Below are 20,375 nucleotides of genomic sequence, written 5' to 3'. Positions count from 1 at the left end.
TGAGATCTGATGAGCTGATACTAGTTCTTCTCTCTGACCATGAATACGTCTTTTCTGTCTTGTAGGCAAGCAGCAGAAATGGACAAAGTGATGCATGAGCTGGGAAATACATTAAGTGACCATGATGTAAATGCAGTAGCATCTCAACACTTCGATGCACAGCAGGTAAAATAGATAGATTTGGTTTCCCCAATTTTTCTTTGCCTTTAAAGAGGGTCAGCCTGGAAACGTTCTAGTTTAAATTTTGGTTTGAGCCTAATGTGCCAGGAAAAAAGATGCTGTCTTTTCCTTTTCATTGTAATGTCAGACATGCTCTTCTTTGGCAGGTCTTGGAGAACAAATGGGCAAGTGAACTTAAGCAAGTGACGGGCATTCAAAAGCAGGAATATCAAGAGTGGGTCATCAGATTGCACCAGGATCTGCAGAAATCCCATAATAGCAGTAAAATTAAGTGAGTTCATTGATCCCCACCACCACACATCAATCACTAGGTTGGATGTGTGCATACAATGGCCAATAAAAAGTGGCCACCAGAAAAAAAGGTCACACTCTAATATTTGGTTGGACCGCCTTTATCTTTAATTATGGCTCCATTCGCTGTGGCTTTGTTACGATAAGCTTCTGCAACGTCACAAGATTTATTTCCACCCAGTGTTGCATTAATTTGTCACCAAGATCTTGCATTGATGACAGTAGAGTTAAAGTCTTCTCCAGGACATCTCAAAGATTCTCCATGGGGTTAAGGTCTAGACTCTGTTGGTGGCCAATGTGTGAGAATGATGTCTCATGCTCCCTGAACTTCTCTTTCACATTTAGAGCCCAATAAATCCTGGCATTGTCATCTTGGAATATGCCCGTCCCATCATGGAAGAAAAGATCCATTGATGGAATAATCTGATCATTCAGTTTATTCAGGTAGTCAGCTGACCTCATTCTTTGAACACAAACTGTTGCTGAACCCAGACCTGACCACCTGCAGCAACCCCAGATCATAGCACTGACCCTACAGGCTGGTACAGTAGGTACTAGACATGATGGGGGCATCACTTCACCTGCCTCTCTTCTTACCGTGATGCGTCAATCACTCTGGAACAGGGTCAATCTGGACTCATCAGACCATATGACTTTCTTCCATTGCTCCAGAGTCCAATCTTTATGCTCCCTAGCAAATTGAAGTCTTTTTTTCCAGTTAGCCTCACTGGTTTTCTTAAGGCTACACAGCTGTTCAGTCCCAATCTCTTCAGTTCCCTTCACATTGTGTGTTTGGAAATGCTCTTACTTTCACTATTAGCCCGGAGTTCTACTGTTGATTTTCTTCCATTTGATTTCACCAAACATTAAAGTGTTTACCGATCACGATCATTCAGGATTTACTTTCAGCCACATTTCTTCCTTGAAGACGATGGGTCCCCACTATGCTTCCACTTTTTAATAATGCGTTGGACAGTTCTTAACCCAGTTTTGGTAGTTTCTACAATCTCCTTAGATGTTTTCTCTGCTTGATGCACGCCAATGATTTGATCCTTCTGAAACAGACTGACATCTTTTCCACGACCACAGGACGTGTCTTTAGACATGGTTGTTTAAGAAATGAGAAGCAACTCATTGCACCAGTTGGGGTTAAATAACTTGTTGCCAGCTGAAACATAATTGCCCCTGCAGTAATTATCCAATGGGAGGCTCGTACCTGGCCAACAGGTGGTTAGCTGTGTGGCTTTGAGGAGATCTCTAATGAACTGATTTGTTTGCAGTGAGGAGATTAAGGTGCAGCCCAGCCAGCTGTCAGAAGCTGCAGATTCTGGCACAAGGATTTTTGAGGAGCAGCCTCTGCTGGAGGAGAGCTTCACCATACACCTAGGTGCCTACATTCTTATGTGTTTTGTTAACTAGTGGATGGGTTCATGACGGTGGCATCATGACAAAACATCTACTGTGCTTTGCATGGAGTGTAAAAAAGCATATTTGTGTAACTTCTCTTTTTTACCCCAGGAGCACAGCTGAAGACGATGCACAACCTGCGCTTGGTCCGGGCCGATGTTCTGGACTTTTGCAAACACAGACGACACAGCAGCAGCGGAGCAAAGCTGCGGCGACTCCAAACGGCCCTTTCGCTGTACTCTTCCTCGCTCTGCGGACTGGTGCTGCTGGTAGATAACAGGGTCAACTCCTACAGTGGCATCAAAAGGGGTCAGCAAATATACACCTAACATAACTCTCTACTCTCATTGACATGTAGTACTGTGCAAAAGTCTTCGCTCATATTTTCTGATCATTTTGCTTCCAGTAAGCGAGACTTTTTGTTATCTTTAAAAGGTGTTTTGAGGCATGTCTTCCCAGATTCTGAAGATGTTTTAAACTTTTGGATTTGACTTTAATTTTCAGTCTAGTTTCTGATCATTTTCAGAGGATTCTACTTTTGTTTGTTTGTTAATCCACTTTAGTCTGAATGAACCTAGAAATCTCTGAGGGATTTAAACAGGTTACTAGACTGAAGGGATGAACCAGGGTTGTTTCAACTAAGATACGAGCGCAAAGAATCCATTTTAAATGGGATGTTCAGACACTTTGTTACTCACAGTCTGCCGCAGCACATAATTTGTTACCATTTCTTTAGTTGAGTCTAAACACCAAAGACAAAACGGCTCAAAAGACTGAAAACGCCCAGAAGAGCTATTAGAGGAAAATATGGCATGAATTAAACGATTGACTGATGGACGATCAGGATTTTCAGATTTGTTTTGGCCTCATAGTTTCTTGTAATTTTGGCCTCATTTAGTTATTCGTGTACAGTGTGTCATGGTCAACAATCGCTGAGCAAATAATTGGTTTCTCTGTAGAAATTGGGTCTTTTTGCCTTGTAAACTTCCTGGTTTGTATATTGATGAACTAAAGTTGATGAACAAAAAACAGGCAAAGCCTGCAGAGAAACACAGAAAATCTGCAGAGCCTGTTTTCCTGCAGTTAAAGCTCCAGTTTATTCATCCATCTCCTCCACTGTGAACAAAACACCAAGATAATGAAGAGACTAAAGTCCAATCTGAAGGGAACCAGACTCTTCAGAATCAGAAGCTCTACTGATCAAGATCACTTTAACACATGACAAGAAAATCTAGTTGTACAGAAATGAAGGTTGGTATAAAACTGTTGCACACCTTTACACATTCAGGATCCAGTAAGGGTTTTATGTCAAATGATAAACATTTAGTTGTTGTGTGCGCATCTAAATTGACATTATTTTCTTTGGTGACTCATTTCGTTCACTTGAGAAGCAGAATTTCTAGCACTGTTTGTTGAGAGCCGAGGAATGTGTCTACCTGTGACACCTTTCTGGAGAGGGGCATCGTCCAAGCTTCTGCTGGCAACAACTTAATGCTCACCTTCTACAGATGATCCACATGGCCTTGTCTTTTAGTGTTTAACCCTTTCTCTCTCCTAGACATAGCTACTGACTGAGCTTCTACTGTAACTAACTCTATGTTCTCTCTTTTAGACTCTAACCTTGAAAACTGGATCAGAGTTTATCTGCTTAGCTGTCTTTCTCTCCTAGATGAAGCCTCTAAAGGAGCTACAACCTGTAAAATGTGAAATCTGTATGATTGGATTTAATTGACTTTGTAAAGTGCCTTGAGAGGGCATGTGTTGTGATTTGGTGCTAAATAAATAAAGCTGAACTGAAATGGGATGCAACACTTTTCTCTGAACCTGCTCATAGTTGAGTTTTAGAGCAGGAGAGATCTCATGGGCAACAAACCATTTCATTTCTTTCACATCTGACCTCTTCTGTGTTGACCTCCAGAGTTTGCAACTGTGGCAAAAGAGTGCACAGACTTCCACTTTCTGAGTCTGGAGGAGCAGCTGGAGGAGGTGCAGCAGGTGGTTCTGTACGCCAGGGCCCAGCGGAGCAGCAAGCAGAAAGACCAATCAGGTTAGTCTGAATGCAGAGAGATCAGACATGGCAGGCTATTCATTTTTCAGGTTTTATCTTGCTCAATATAAATGCTAATTAACAATTAAACATTCTACATGACCAACATGCTGGACTCTACTCTGTGTGGAGTCTACAAGATAAATTCAAGTCAACAAGATTTTTAATTCTGGCCTAGTTTAGTAGTCCCAGTGTGTCTTCAGTTATAGCAGGGGTCAAATGCTCAGAAATCGAACACAATTTATGTTCCTTCTGCTGGGCTGACAGAAAACTATATTCACATCCTCAACACATGCTAAGTTAAGTGGAAATCTCCGTGAATGTAAGTAGAAACATTCCTGTCATCTGAACCCTTCTCAAAGACACAGCTGCAGCATCGGCAGTCCAAGTAATAGTTCTGCAGTTTCCACGATTTGTTGTTAAGTTTTGTCTGTGTGTGCCTGCAGAAATTCAGAAGAATGGGGGAGATGATAAGAGCAAAACTGTTGAAAGAAATCCTTCAAATATTCTTCCAGGTATTGATTTTAAACCGTGCAGCAACACTGACTGGCATGTTTATCGTATGATCTCAGTCTTCATTGTCATACATTGTTTTTTTTTTCATTCAAGGTGAGTTTTACATCTCAAGACACTCCAACTTATCAGAGGTTCATGTTGTCTTCCACCTATGTGTGGATGATAATCTCCGCTCGGGAAACATCACAGCCCGGGATCCAGCCATCATGGGATTGAGAAACATCCTGAAGGTCTGCTGCACGCATGACATCACCACCGTCACCATCCCTCTGCTGCTGGTCCATGATATGTCCGAGGTATGAACAGATAGCATATTGTATCCTAATACATTTAAAATAAGGGATTCACACATTAACGTTTCTAATATCTATAAAGCTCTGACCTGAAGATTCACATTTTTCTACAGTACCTGTAATTAGAAAGCAAACAGAATACATCTTTAGATTTTAGTTGCTGATGAGAAATTTTGTAATTTAAAATAAATATGTCAAAAAATCACAAAAAAGATCAAATAAGTACATTAAACTTTGACATAATTGCCATGCTAATAGCATCAAGCAGACTCACCAAATCCATCTGATATTTAAGGTACCGGATCCTACAAGCAGCGGCAGTCGGCGCTGCAAGAATAGAATGGCATGATTAAGATAAACTGCGTTTAGGATAGAATATTAGCTAAAATAAGCATTTGTTTGAGACCTACTGGGTACAACTGATCCAGTGGCTTCCCCCTCATGCTACTGATTGGGGGAAAGTCACAGCGGCTTGTAAGACGAATTGATCGCATGACTCTCACACTACCACGTGACTAAAGGTGTGTTCAGATAACTGGAGGAGTTGGACAATACAACGTTTAACCTAGGTTGTAATTGGATAACAATAAAAAGTAGTAACAGACAACTCTGCAGCTGGAGTTTGTGTTTAAAAAGTGAAGGGAATTTGGTTGGTTGTGAAAATCTGTCATTAAGATTTCTAACAGTATTCAGACAGGCGTTGTATATTCTGCTCCCCTTCTGACCAGCATTGTTACTCTGATGTGAACAGCGGCGGATCAGCACGCTGCTCTTATGAACTGTGTACCCAGATTGGCCTATAATATGTCAGACACCCATGCAGTGGTTGTCCAATTTTTACTTTTCTCCACATCATTATTACTTGTTTTATGCATGGGACTTTAACTACACCAATGTAACTTTGAGAATAATTCTGCTAGGATACCATCTGTTGCACCTTCTGGTCTGTCTATGGTTAGTTTGTCCACAATATGTGGTTTGGCTCCAAATACTCAATTCAAGACAATGCTACACATGTGGACGGTAGCTAAAGTCATATACTGATGTCCAATTGGACCGCAGCTATAGTCACTCTTTCTTCCCTTTGGCTCAGACACAGAGGAAAGAAAATGTCACAGCTGAATCTTAATTATCATAGCTAAACACATCAGAGGAGCCTTTTTTAAACTGAGGCTTTTATCTAACGTGAAATCATTTTCGTCTTTTAAACACTATCAACAGGTGATCCAGTCTTTCATTACTTCCCAACTGATTTATTGTACCTCTTAACATGCTGGTGTTAGTCAGGACTTTGATGCAGCATTGCGGTTGTTCCAGGATGCTGCAGCTCATCTTCTGACAAGTGCTAAACTTCATGAACATATTTCTTCCCTTCATTGGCTCCCTGTTCACTTTAAAATTGATTTGAACGTAAAAGTCACTAAATGGACCTCCTGCAGCCTATTGGTCAGTCGCACTCAGACGTCTGTTATTTACCCATTTATACTCTAGCTCAGATGGTGTATGTGTTGGCATTCCAAACCTCAAATACATGCATTTACCACCGTATTTCTTTCTAAAATGAATTAATACAAATCATGTGTTAACGTCCCAGCCCTACTAAAAACACACAACATTTTTTTATTCTCTCTGTTTATATCAATTATTTAGAATTTCCTTTTGTTTTTCAGCTTTATCTTCCACACTTTGAGCAGCGTTGGAGTTGTTTTAAACTTGCTACATGAATAAACTTCAGCATGATATTAAGCACAAAGAATACACATTTTATTCTCACTATATAGTAGTTGATATTTTAGGCCAAATAACATCACTAAGTTTGTTTTTTTGTAGCTTTTTACATTTCGTATGTGTCCACTGATGTAATAGTTTACCGTGCTGCACATAAGAAACAATTAGGTGTGGCAGATCTTTGCTGAAAAATAATTGAGAGTCTGATTGAACGCTCACATTGTCAAGCCCATCAAACCTAATATTTCTAGATTCCACAAATGTGTTCATATGAAGTGACTCAACTCAGGAACATCAGGAACACCATGCCTGATGAAGAGGATTTGAACATTGTGGTATCTAATCTTAGAGAACAAGTAGAGCGGGATTGTTCAGCTGGAAATGTTAACACGTTCAACGTGTTGGGTTGTCTTCGGCGGCAGCAAGGCACATCTTCATGTTGTTGGAATCTCTGAGCTACAATCGGACTGCAGAGGCAGAACAATACAGAAAATACGTGTGTGTGTGTATATATATATATATATATATATATATATATATATATATATAAATACAGGGGTTGGACAATGAAACTGAAACACCTGGTTTTAGACCACAATAATTTATTAGTATGGTGTAGGGCCTCCTTTTGCAGCCAATACAGCATCAATTCATCTTGGGAATGACATATACAAGTCCTGCACAGTGGTCAGAGGGATTTTAAGACATTCTTCTTGCAGGATAGTGGCCAGGTCACTACGTGATACTGGTGGAGGAAAACGTTTCCTGACTCGCTCCTCCAAAACACCCCAAAGTGGCTCAATAATATTTAGATCTGGTGACTGTGCAGGCCATGGGAGATGTTCAACTTCACTTTCATGTTCATCAAACCAATCTTTCACCAGTCTTGCTGTGTGTATTGGTGCATTGTCATCCTGATACACGGCACCGCCTTCAGGATACAATGTTTGAACCATTGGATGCACATGGTCCTCAAGAATGGTTCGGTAGTCCTTGGCAGTGACGCGCCCATCTAGCACAAGTATTGGGCCAAGGGAATGTTTTTTGGATACAATCCGGGTTAGCACCAGAACATCCCTTTCAGACAGCTTCCTCTTGCGTCCACAGTTAATCCTGTTGGATGTGGTTCGTCCTTCTTGGTGGTATGCTGACATTACCCTGGATACCGTGGCTCTTGATACATCACAAAGACTTGCTGTCTTGGTCACAGATGCGCCAGCAAGACGTGCACCAACAATTTGTCTTATTTTGGCCTGAAGTTGGATAGATGTAAAGATTTTAATGTTTGGTTCTTTGAAATGATGATATCTTATCACCATATTAGTTTAAAATAAATGTATATGATATAATAAATGTAGAAGAATGGTAGAGAAGTTGAGCTTTGTCCTATGATGGCTTGTGTAAGCTCAGAGCTGTAATTTCTGAAGCGTTGGGAGCAGACGGATTTAAATGGAGAGCTTCTGTATTCACAGCAGAGTTTTGCCATCTGTTGGCTTCTTTTAAGGCGTTTCCTCATTTAGAATGGATTTAGTCTTGTTTGTAAAAGCCGATTCTTGTGTTTTGACATTGGCAGAGTTTGTTTAGAGGAAGTACATACCACAGCTGGAACATTACAAGAGCTGTTTCTGTTACTCTTATTTTTAGATGTTTGGGTCCTTGAATGTGAGGAAAACAGAACAGAGAAATGTTTTTGACATTCAATCCAAAACTATTTCTTGAGACGCTCCTTGGAAATGCTGATTCTTGTCCAAGAGCTCATGTTTCTGGATGGAAGAATTGCCCTTTGCTGTTTTCCTTGCTTCTTGGTAAACACTACAGGTGCTGTTCTGTGAGCAGAACCAGACAGCTCAGCTGGTACCTGCTCTAGACATCTTCAAAAAAAGAAATTGGACTTACTATCCTGTTTGTTAAAGAGGCATTTGCTCATTCATGTGCGTTTTATGTGGAGGTGAGTTCAGTTACTAGTTGATATGAGTCTTTAACACCTCCGCCCCAGTACCTTCTTAGTCCAGGTTTAGTGAAAACTTGGGGTAAGTATACTGTTGGGCCATCCGCCATTTTGGTCAGATAAACAACAGTTACTACGCAGCTGAAGAGGCATCGCAGCTCTGACGTCACCAGAGTTTATAAAAACCCACTGAATGAACGCTGAGCTGGTGTTTATGACCGTATGCTCATAAAGAACTAAGCCGCTCCCAAAGGCGCTGCCTATGTGGAAACCAGTTGCCTCCCACTGAGTGTGTTTCCCATATTCCAAGTTGATCCGAAGCTTTGATCCATTCCCACACATCCTTTTTTTTGGTTAATGTACACCTCTTGTAGAATAGTGCATGCTTACTTAGGAAAGTTGTTGAACATGATTAGTTGGTTGTAAGAGAGGCTATTGGTTAATACATTTTCGCATAGATAAAACAGACAGAATTTGTGTTTATTTTGTGTAAGAGTTATTAACTGTCAAAATAAGGTTAGTGTTCCACATCATTCGGGAAAGCGGTTAATAACACAATGACATTTGGTGTGGTTTTGGTTGCTCGTTGTCGTCTTCCGCTTTATCCGGGACCGGGTCGCGGGGGCAGCAGACTGAGCAAAAACACCCAGACGTCCCTCTCCCCAGACACCTCCTCCAGCTCCTCCGGGGGGGAGCCCATGGTGTTCCCAGGCCAGCCGAGACACATAGTCCCTCCAGCGTGTCCTGGGCCGTCCCCTGGGCCTCCTCCCGGTGGGACGTGCCTGGAACAACTCCCGAGGAAGGCGTCCAGGAGGCATCCGGTATAGATGCCCGAGCCACCTCAACTGGCTCCTCTCGATGTGGAGGAGCAGCGGCTCTACTCCAAGCCCCTCCCGGATGGCCGAGCTCCTCACCCTATCTCTAAGGGAGTGCCCGGCCACCCTACGGAGGAAGCTCATTTCAGCCGCTTGTATCCGGGATCTCGTTCTTTCAGTCATGACCCAAAGTTCATGGCCATAGGTGAGGGTAGGAACGTAGACCGACCGGTAAACGAGAGCTTCGCTTTTCGGCTCAGTTCTCTCTTCACCAAAACGGACCGGCACAGTGCCCCCATTACTGCGGGAGCCGCACCGATCCGTCTGTCGATCTCCCGCTCCATTCTTCCCTCACTCGTGAACAAGACCCCGAGATACTTAAACTTCTCCACTTGAGGCAGGAACTCCCCTCCAACCTGAAGAGGACAAGCCACCCTTTTACAGTCGAGAACCATGGCCTTTGACTTGGAGGAGCTGGTCTTCATCCCAGCCGCTTCATATTTGGCTGCGAACCGCCCCAGCGCATGCTGTAGGTCTTGGCTAGAGGGGGCCAGCAGGACCACGTCATCAGCAAAAAGAAGAGACGAAATCCACTGGTCCCCAAACCAGACCCCCTCCGGCCCTTGGCTGCGTCTAGAAATCCTCTCCATAAAAGTTATGAACAGGACCGGTGACAAAGGGCAGCCCTGCCGGAGTCCAACATGCACCGGGAACAGGTCCGACTTAGTGCCGGCAATGCGGACCAAACTCCTGCTCCGCTCGTACAGGGACCGGATGGCCCCTAATAAAGGGCCCCCAATTCCATACTCCTGGAGCACCCCCCACAGGGCATCATGAGGTACACAGTCGAATACTTTCTCCAGGTCCACAAAACACATGTGAACCGGTTGGACAAACTCCCATGAACCCTTGAGTACCCTGTAGAGGGTATAGAGCTGGTCCAGTGTTCCACGGCCGGGACGAAAAGCACACTGCTCCTCCTGAAGCCGAGGTTCGACTATCGGCCGGACTCTCCTCTCCAATACCCTGGCGTAGGCCTTACCAGGTAGGCTGAGGAGTGTGATCCCCCTGTAGTTGGAACACACCCTCCGGTCCCCCTTCTTATGAAATTGGACCACCACCCCAGACTGCCAGTCCAGAGGCACTGTCCCCGACCGCCATGCAATGTTGAAGAGGCGTGTCAACCATGACAGCCCTACAACATCCAGAGACTTGAGGTACTCAGGGCGGATCTCATCCACCCCCGAAGCCTTGCCTCCACGGAGCTTTTTAACCACCTCGGTGACTTCAGCCTGGGTGATGAAAGAGCCCAACCCCGAGTCCCCAGCCTCTGTTTCCACCAGAGAATGCGTGATGGCAGGATTGAGGAGATCCTCGAAGTACTCCTTCCACCGCCCGATAATGTCCTCAGTCGAGGTCAGTAGCCTCCCACCCCCACTATAAACAGTGTTGGCGAAGCACTGCTTCCCCCTCCTGAGGCGCCGGATGGTTTACCAGAATCACTTCGAGGCCAACTAGTAGTCCTCCATGGCCTCACCGAACTCTTCCCAGGCTTGAGTTTTTGCCTCTGTCACCGCCCGGGCCTCGGCACGCTTGTTCTCACGGTACCCATCAGCCGCCTCAGGAGTCCCGCAAACCAACCACAGCCTATAGAACTCCTTCTTCAGCCTGATAGCATCCCTTACTGCCGGTGTCCACCACCGTGTTCGGGGATTGCCACTGCAACAGGCACCGCAGACCTTACGGCCGCAGCTACGGGCGGCAGCATCGACAATACATGCGGAGAACATGGTCCACTCGGACTCTATGTCTCCAACATCCCCCGGAATCTGGTCAAAGCTCTCCCGGAGGTGGAAGTTGAATACATCCCTGGCCAAGGGCTCCGCCAGACGTTCCCAGCAGACCCTCACTATGCGCTTGGGCCTGCCGAGTCTGTCCAGCTTTCTCCTCCTCCAGCGGATCCAACTCACCACCAGGTGGTGATCAGTGGACAGCTCAGCCCCTCTCTTCACCCGAGTGTCCAAAACATGCGGGTCTGATGATACGACAACAAAGTTGATCATTGACCTCCTGCCTAGGGTATCCTGGTGCCAAGTGCACTGATGGACACCCTTATGTTTGAACATGGTGTTCATTATGGACAATCCGTGACTAGCACAGAAGTCCAATAACAAAACACCACTCGGATTCAGATCGGGGAGGCCATTCCTCCCGATCACACCTCTCCAGGTGTCACTGTCATTTCCCACGTGGGCGTTTAAGTCCCCCAGCAGAATAATGGAGTCCCCGGGAGGGGCACTATCCAGCACCCCGACAGGGTCGCCAAGAAGGCCGGCTACTCTGCACTACCACTTGGCCCGTAGGCCGAAACGACAGTCGGAGACCTCTCCCCAACCCGAAGGCGCAAGGATGCAACCCTCTCATCCACTGGGGTAAACCGCAACACGAGACGGCTGAGCTGGGGGGCAACAAGCAAACCCACCCCAGCCCGCCGCCTCTCCCCATGGGCCACTCCAGAGTAGAAGAGAGTCTAGTCCCTCTCGAGGAGATGGGTTCCAGAGCCCACGCTGTGCGTGGAGGCGAGCCCGACTATTTCTAGTCGATATCTCTCGACCTCCCGCACAAGCTCAGGCTCCTTCCCCCCCAGCGAGGTGACATTCCACGTCCCTAGAGCCAGCCTAAGCATCCGGGGAACGGTCTGCTGAGGTCTCTACCTTCGTCCGCCACCCAATCCTCTTTGTACCGGTCCCTCACGGTTCCCCCTGGGGGATGGTCTCGCGTCTCTCGTTTCGGGCTTGGCCCGGCCGGGTCCCGCGAGAAACAACCCAGCCACCAGGCGCTCTCCGACGAGTCCCGACCCCAGGTCTGGCTCCATGGGTGGGACCCCGGCTCCACCGTACCGGGCGACGTCACGTGCCTCGATTTAGTAGTCGTCATGAGGGGTTCTTGAACCGCTCTTTGTCTGACCCATCACCTAGAGCCTGTTTGCCATGGGAGACCCTACCAGGGGCATTTAAGCCCCAGACAACATAGCCTCTAGGATCATTTGGTTAATAATTATCAATAAATATCAATTATTATTTATAATTAACTAATTGTAATTATTAGTTGCTGTGAGCCCAATAATCACACCACCAGAGGGCATCTCTGATCTTTATATGTAAGAAATTATTTTCTTTGAATTTATTTCTTCTGAATTATGATTTTTACATATAATTTTTGATAAATATTTATAATCAATAATCATAATCCCTTTTTTTTTGTTTCAGAAAGGCAGGTAAACATTACCCCTCCAACCTAATCCGTGAACCCGTCCTGCTCAGTAGCAGGGTTCATTGAACTAACCCTGGGTCTGGTCTGTTTTCTACCTCAGGTCTGGGACAAGGAAAGTGTCAGAAATGTATGGGGGAAATTTACTTCCAAAAATCAAGAGCACATACAGGGGTTGGACAATGAAAGTAAAACAGCTGTCATTTTAGTGTGGGAGGTTTCATGGCTAAATTGGACCAGCCTGGTAGCCAGTCTTCATTGATTGCACATTGCACCAGTAAGAGCAGAGTGTGAAGGTTCAATTAGCAGGGTAAGAGCACAGTTTTACTCAAAATATTGAAATGCACACAACATTATGGGTGACATACCAGAGTTCAAAAGAGGACAAATTGTTGGTGCACGTCTTGCTGGCGCATCTGTGACCAAGACAGCAAGTCTTTGTGATGTATCAAGAGCCACGGTATCCAGGGTAATGTCAGCATACCACCAAGAAGGACGAACCACATCCAACAGGATTAACTGTGGACACAAGAGGAAGCTGTCTGAAAGGGATGTTTGGGTGGTAACCCGGATTGTATCCAAAAAGCATAAAACCACGGCTGCCCAAATCACGACAGAATTAAATGTGCTCCTCAACTCTCCTGTTTCCACCAGAACTGTCCGTCGGGAGCTCCACAGGGTCAATATACACGGCCGGGCTGCTATAACCAAACCTTTGGTCACTCATGCCAATGCCAAACGTTGGTTTCAATGGTGCAAGGAGCACAAATCTTGGGCTGTGAACAATGTGAAACATGTATTGTTCTCTGATGAGTCCACCTTTACTGTTTTCTCCACATCTGGGAGAGTTACGGTGTGGAGAAGCCCCAAAGAAGCGTACCACCCAGACTGTTGCATGCCCAGAGTGAAGCATGGGGGTGGATCAGTGATGGTTTGGGCTGCCATATCATGGCATTCCCTTGGTCCAATACTTGTGCTAGATGGGCGCGTCACTGCCAAAGACTACCGAACCATTCTTGAGGACCATGTTCATCCAATGGTTCAAACATTGTATCCTGAAGGCGGTGCCATGTATCAGGATGACAATGCACCAATACACACAGCAAGACTGGTGAAAGATTGATTTGATGAACATGAAAGTGAAGACAGAATGACAGTGTGCAACTGCTAGGTCCCAGGCTTAGTTGGGGTGTGCTTGTTTCCTTCTACTGAGCGTACCTGTGTTGCTACTTCTCTGACACAGGTCATATAGAGAAAAATCTGGAAGTAAGTGTTTCTATGCATCAGCTGCGTGTCGCATTTTTGTGAAATAGGTCAATCTACTTCAGTAGATAGCTCAAGTCAACAAAGTACATCGACAATGGAGAATTCAAACTATCCTGAAGTAAGTGATTTTAAACATTCAGTAGTTTATGTATGTCTGTTTCTATTAACATGAACAACATTAAAATAAAATATGACAATCAAACATCTTTTCATGGAAGACATATTTAAGAATTGCAATGTGAATTTGCTAATTCATCTAGTATGTCAAAGATAAAGTTAATGATTTACAATATCACTGTTATAACAATATTTTCAGTAAAATGGAGAAATTTGCAAGAAGCATCAGATTAGAGTGCAGAAACAAAGATTTGAGAGAGAACAGCGTACATTTGAAAGAAAGCAGAAGTTTTGAGTGCAAGCAGAATGAAATCCTGCTCTCAAATTGAAAATATGTGGTCTTGATTTTTGGCAGTAAATTTCCCCCAGAGGTATGGTGTAATCTTTTCTGGAGGTGCCAGAAATCTCCGTCAGGAGAGGGTGATCAGACTGATTAGATGTCCGAGCATCACCGTTTTTTGTCACAGTCAAGAACATTTAATGTACAACAGAGGTGTCCATAGTGTTCATCTCAAACATCTGGTAAAGTCAGATTGTCCTCCTCAGCAGAGTGGACTGTTTCCAAGCCTGTCAGGAGGGACACCGGACTTCGACCCCCAACAGAGGTTGTAGTTTAGTTCTGTTTTTATTTTTTTATCATCAGACACAAATCATTTAGATTTAGTTACATTTTATTTGAAACAGGAGCCTCAAGCACCCATGAATCCCCCCCAGCAGACTGTAAATCTTTGTGACTTGGATGCATTATAAGTAGCTTCCAATCTGATAAACTGTGGACACCCCTGCTGTGCAGTCTTGTGGTGTTTTCTAGTCACAGACCCACAAGACTAATAGAAGAATGTCAGAACTGCAGGAATCAGTGAAAGCAATAATTTAATCTATATCACATTTTGATAATCAAGCATTATCTATTCATACATTTCTGGGTTTCCAGGCATCATTGGCTGCATACATGACGTTACATTCGCTGCTGCTTCACTAAATAAAGGACATTATGTTTTATTTGTTTTTATATAATGTTGCACAGTTTTTCCATTGATGCTGAGACCAGTATCACCTGAATATGCTGCACCTCTAATCTAATTAATTAGAGTAACCTTGTTGATCCTGGGTTTTATTCTCTTTTATTCTACAGCCTGACTGGTTGTTCTAGTCTGTAGTCTGTTAACTTCTTCTATGGTTTTAGGGATGAATGAACCTGGATGCTTTCATTGCATTTTGCTTTGTTCCCCGCTGTTGGACAATAAAGGATTTCTATTCTGTTCTGTATTAAATACACTTCATACAAATGTAGTTGACATAGCAGCTAATTGTAGTTTTGCTGTGAAGATCGGATGTGATGCAGCCACATAATCAGCAATGATGAAGCCAAGTGGCCTGGGTCTGTGCAGGACTCACATATTTTACGAGTCTACACTGGCTCTGGGGGCCTTTGGGTCCGTCTTGGGTCCTGGTCTGTGGCTCTTCGCACCCACTATTGGATATTTTTATGGAGAAACCGCACATACACAAGCGCTGTCACACATACACCCACAGGTGTTTACAGACACACAGATAAACAGCCAGGCTCTATATTGAGATGCAGTTGCCATTACATACATCTTGTGTTAACCTGTTAAGTCCCAGTGTGTCAGGATAAGCAGAGCAATGCCCATTTTTAGCCATCTCTAAAATTAAATCAAACGCGCCAGGTTTTTTTTCTTGATCCCTCACAAGAGGAGGCTTTATTGTTCACAAAAACAGTTCCCCAAATTAGTTCTGCCCAAATAATTTTAGGTTAACAGCAACTTAAACACATGCATGACATTTAAAAGTCCCTCAGACATGGCTCGCTCTGTGAACAAAATGCTACAGAGAACATCTTTCCTTTTTACAGCAACCCTCTTAGTTCTAGTATCAATAGAAACTAGAAAACTCACCTTTAGCTGTTTTTTCACCGAAAGCCCCAGGATTGTTTTAACCAGGTAAAAGGAATCCTGGGATTTGGGTGCTTTCTGTTTCCATTGCTCAGGAAGGCCACAGACCATTCAGTTAAATCACCCTGAAGACGTCTGAGGAAGTTGTGAAGAAAACTGCAATATACATACTCTCCAACAGATGGCAGTATTCCTTTACTCTGTTTAAAAGACTCTTGGCTAATAAATAATTTTTTTGTTTCAACTGATAAATAATCAGAATCAGAATCAGAAAAGCTTTATTGCCAAGTACGTTTTTGGACATACAATGAATTTGTTTTGGCGTAGTCGGTGCAATACAATACAAATGAAACAGTATAAACATATCTACAATATAATATAAATATATGTGCACAGTTTTAAGTGAGTGAGAGTAAATATAGAGCAGTATAAGATGCAAGAGCAATACAACAGTGCAGGTGATCATTGTGCAAGTAAAGCAGGAGTCCAAGCTGAGCGTTAATGTAACACATAGAGTTACAGGTTACAGGTGAAAGGGAGAGTGTCAGGGTGGTTTCTGGGCTTTGTTAACCAGGCTGGTGGCAGATGGGGAAAAAACTGTTCTTGTGGCGTGAGGTTTTGGTCCGGATGGACCGCAGCCTCCTGCCAGAGGGGAGAGTCTCAAAGAGTCTGTGACCAGGGTGGGAGGGATCAGCCAGAATCTTCCCTGCCCGCTTCAGGGTCCTGGAGGTGTACAGTTCCTGGAGCGACAGTAGACTGCAGCCAATCACCTTCTCAGCAGACCGAATGACACGCTGCAGCCTGTCCTTATCCTTGGCTGTAGCAGCGGCGTACCAGATGGTGATGATGAGCAGCCTCTTCCGTTATTCCCTAAGTTGCTCTGGATCTATTAGCAAGAAAAGTTAAAATCCTTATTTTACATTTAGTTTTTTACCAGCCTTTATCTGGCCAGAGTTGTTGTCATTGAGGTCTCCGCCTTCGATCGCCCCCCAATCCTCTTAGCACCATTCCCTTATGGTTCCCCCTGCAGGTGGTGGGCCCACTGGGGGATGGCCTCCCGTATCTCATTTGAGCCTGGCCCGGCCGGGTCCTGCGCAGAGTGACCCGGCCACCAGGCGCTTGCCAAAGAGTCCCAACCCCAGGCCGGGCCACCATCTGGCTTCAATACATTTTATGTTGCATTGTACAGTTTAATAACAGTGAGGGCAAAAGCCACCAGCAGAACTTTTAATCCCAGAACAGTAAACATTTATTTAAGACTCAACAGTTACTTAGCTTCAGAGTCATTTAGAAAGCCACATTCATAAGTTAACATCAGTCTTGTTAATGAATCATCTAAAATATGTAATATTAAAGCATGATAACAAACGTGACGTGATCCAGGGCTCTGGTAGGTCTGATGGTATTTGAGTCTCCAGTTTTTCCATAAACAGACAACTAGACAGACGGGCTTGGTGTTCTCCTCGATGGTGACTGATGTGTTCCTAACACAGGGAACCGTCCTCTGAAAACATATTAGTTTCCTGCAGCTTCAGGCTTATGATAACTGTTACACCCTGTATGTTTGGACCGTGTAGTATGTGCTGTTCTGTAACATCTTGTGGTCCTCATATTTTCTGTATATGTGAGCTTTGTTGTGTGGATGTGCATTTCCTCTGCTCTGGATTATTGTTGTGTGAAAATAAATGAAAGATTCATGTAAACAGCAGACTAATAGTGCAGATTAATTAAAGTGGAAAGCAGAATTAGTGCTTTCATTCCTCTTTCTTCTCTCTGCAGGAGATGACCATACCCTGGTGTCTTAAGAGAGCAGAGCTGGTGTTCAAATGTGTCAAAGGTAAAGTCATGTTGAGGCATGGTTGGTATTTTACAGGTTTTATCAGTACCAGACACACTAATCAAACATGACATTTGACCCCCTGCCTCGACGTTTCTTGGCTGTTAGCAACTGGAAGGAGCCAAGGTTCCCCTCCCCCCTATCTGCTCGGTCTCAGCATCTCGTTCACATATCTAGCAGCACTAATAATGAAGCAACTGGTGTTTAGGTTTGGGCTGTATCACAAGTACCAGAGTGAGTGACTTCCTAACAGATCCATAAGAGTAGAAAAACTGCACAGAAATATCTCACTGTACCGGGATGAACGGGTTCAGGACCCGGTAGATGTGGAGCACAGACTAATGCAGGATGATTCATTCCTTTCACTGATTCACCAACAGATTGAAAACACAACATTTACTGATGTTAAGCAGCTCAATGAAAAAGTATTTACAGATTTCATCAGTTCTCCTTTTTCCCTCATATCTAAATGTAATCAGTTTGTTCCAGCTGCCATCAGATGTTTCTGATAACTGCTAATGAGTCTGTAACATCACTGTGGAAGAATGTTGACCCACTCTGCTTTGCAGAATTGATTTAATTCAGACACACTGGAGGGTTTTCCAGCATGAACGGCCTGATTAAGGTCTTTTAGCCTACTTCGTGCTCTCAGATAGGTTCTACTTAAGTAATTTCTTGAATCTGCTGATCTAATTGTAATTGTGTCTGGATGTGGCTTGTGAAACTGAGCTTTCTATTTATGCATTTCTCCTCTGAATAGATGGCACAGTTTAGGGTGCAACTCTCCATTTGTGAAGACTTTGTCAAATAGAAGGCTGTACAAACTCTGTTGTTTTAATTAGCTATTGGGCAACAGACCCTACATTTTTCAGATGTTGGATTAAAATTGTGAATAATTTTAACGTAAATGTAATCCTCTTTTATTGTGATTTATTCACAGGTTTTATGATGGAGATGGCCTCATGGGATGGAGGTATCTCGCGCACGGTTCAGTTTCTGGTGCCAAAGGTGAGATCTGAATGTGTTGGGATAGAAATAATGTGTTGGCTGTTACCATGATTATGTAACTGACTTATAAACATAAGACTAAACGCTGTCTATTAACAGTCAGAGAGTTTATCACATGACTCAGCCAGGCTGTTCTTAAGACTCTCAACTTCAGAACTGTGAGGCTGTGGAGATATGAGGAGCTGCTATTTATTTTTAAGTGACCTCTGAGCAGCTATGGGAAACGGGTCTGGCTACAGTGCATGCCATGGATGTGGTCAGAGTGGCTGCTGATTGACACAGTTGACCTGGCATTTAACGTTCAGAGCAGTAAAAGTAGAAATGGCTTTGCATGAACAAGCTGTATTTATGTTTTACAACTAAAAGCAAAAAATGCACGATTGTTCTTTGATTGACTGCCTTCCAGAGATGCTTCATGTGATCTAAAGCCAAGCTTAAACAGAACGAGACAAAAGGCACACCTGGAGGAGGAGAGAGAGCTGAGTGTTTGAACAACTCCACTTAAACCGTAGATTATGGAGCTCCTTCTGTGGTAACTGAAAGTACTTAGTGAAAGTGTGAGAAAAGCTGCATGCTCCAACATAATTGAGAATAGAAACCACAGAGACTACATTGTTGTCTGCAGCTCAGAGATGAAGTCTGTCTGAATATGTACAGCATGTTCTCTGTTTTTGCTTTAAGAGTTTAGTGAGTGTGACACGAATGCAACCTGTTAAAGTCACAGCTGCTGGAGCTCAAAGCTTTTAGCCAGTTGTGTCTGAAGGAAAAGCGACCCACATCCCAAATGTGACCGTACCCAGACAGTTGAAATGATTTTGTTACAGCAGGTTGAAATACATTCAAGCTTTTCTCCTTAAAACATCACCACTACCTAAATCTTTTGTTCCTTTCTGTTCACTAATCCTTCCTGTGTACTTCTGTCTCTTTGTGTCTCCAGACTATTTCAGAGGAGATGTTCTACCAGTTGAGCAACATGCTGCCCCAAATATTCCGCGTCTCCTCAACACTAACACTCACCTCGAAGCACTGATGTGGAGATGGGCTGTGCTTTGCATCCTTAAAGGAATAGATCCATAGTTCTTCTATGACGTTATCAGTAATAGTTTCCATGCCTGCAGCACAGAGACATCTTATTGTTGAGATTGTAGAAAACGAGAGAAATCCTCAAAGTAGTTGAAGGCTAACAGCTATTCAGACAGGCCTCCCTGATGACTAGTGTCAGCATGTTAAAACAGCTCAAACTGAACTTATTGAAAGCCATGGGATACACAGTTAAATTAGTGGATCTTAAATGTTTTCACTTTCATATGAAAGTTCTTTATATATCATAATATATTGGGCCAGAAAACCTAAAAATGTTGAAAGTATAAAACACAAATATATCCATAGTTGGTCATTTTAAATGTACTTTTCTCTCACAAAAATGCTTCTGAGTAATAACTACAAAAACTGGAAGCACCTCCATATATGGAGGTATCAGAGAATAGATTGTTTTTCTAACAGGACTATATTGATAGGATGTTTGACCACTTTCTCAATAAAGATGATCCACACAAGGGACGGAAATGAGCTCAGGCCACGTCAACCCATAAAAAGCACAGCCAGAATAACTGGCTTGAGCCACATTTTGTTTCTCTGTGTCTGAGCCACATGTTTGACTGCAGCTGCAGTCTGATTGGACATCAATATTCTACATTCCTTTCCATCAGCTTGAAATGACCTTTCAGGGCCAAACG

At 43.7% G+C, this 20,375-nt stretch overlaps 1 protein-coding gene across 3 annotated transcripts in view; it reads left to right on the top strand.

Annotated features, from left to right (window-relative positions):
- Positions 1-20,063, top strand: part of c2h12orf4 (chromosome 2 C12orf4 homolog) — a 29,666-nt gene extending 9,603 nt beyond the window's left edge. For all 3 annotated transcript variants that reach the window (XM_047348562.1, XM_047348570.1, XM_047348555.1), the window contains exons 5-14: positions 66-165; positions 327-451; positions 1,752-1,858; positions 1,990-2,187; positions 3,797-3,925; positions 4,372-4,440; positions 4,535-4,737; positions 17,574-17,631; positions 18,572-18,639; positions 19,577-20,063. In XM_047348562.1, the coding sequence (XP_047204518.1) occupies positions 66-165; positions 327-451; positions 1,752-1,858; positions 1,990-2,187; positions 3,797-3,925; positions 4,372-4,440; positions 4,535-4,737; positions 17,574-17,631; positions 18,572-18,639; positions 19,577-19,669 (1,150 nt within the window). In that variant the 3' untranslated portion in view covers positions 19,670-20,063. The remainder of the gene's footprint in view (positions 1-65; positions 166-326; positions 452-1,751; positions 1,859-1,989; positions 2,188-3,796; positions 3,926-4,371; positions 4,441-4,534; positions 4,738-17,573; positions 17,632-18,571; positions 18,640-19,576) is intronic.
- Positions 20,064-20,375: the final 312 nt, after the last annotated feature.

Source organism: Girardinichthys multiradiatus, chromosome 2 (genome assembly GCF_021462225.1).
Source record: "Girardinichthys multiradiatus isolate DD_20200921_A chromosome 2, DD_fGirMul_XY1, whole genome shotgun sequence".
Classification (NCBI taxonomy): domain Eukaryota; kingdom Metazoa; phylum Chordata; class Actinopteri; order Cyprinodontiformes; family Goodeidae; genus Girardinichthys; species Girardinichthys multiradiatus.
Note: the sequence above shows the minus strand (reverse complement) of the source record. Positions and strands in the feature narration are given on the sequence as shown.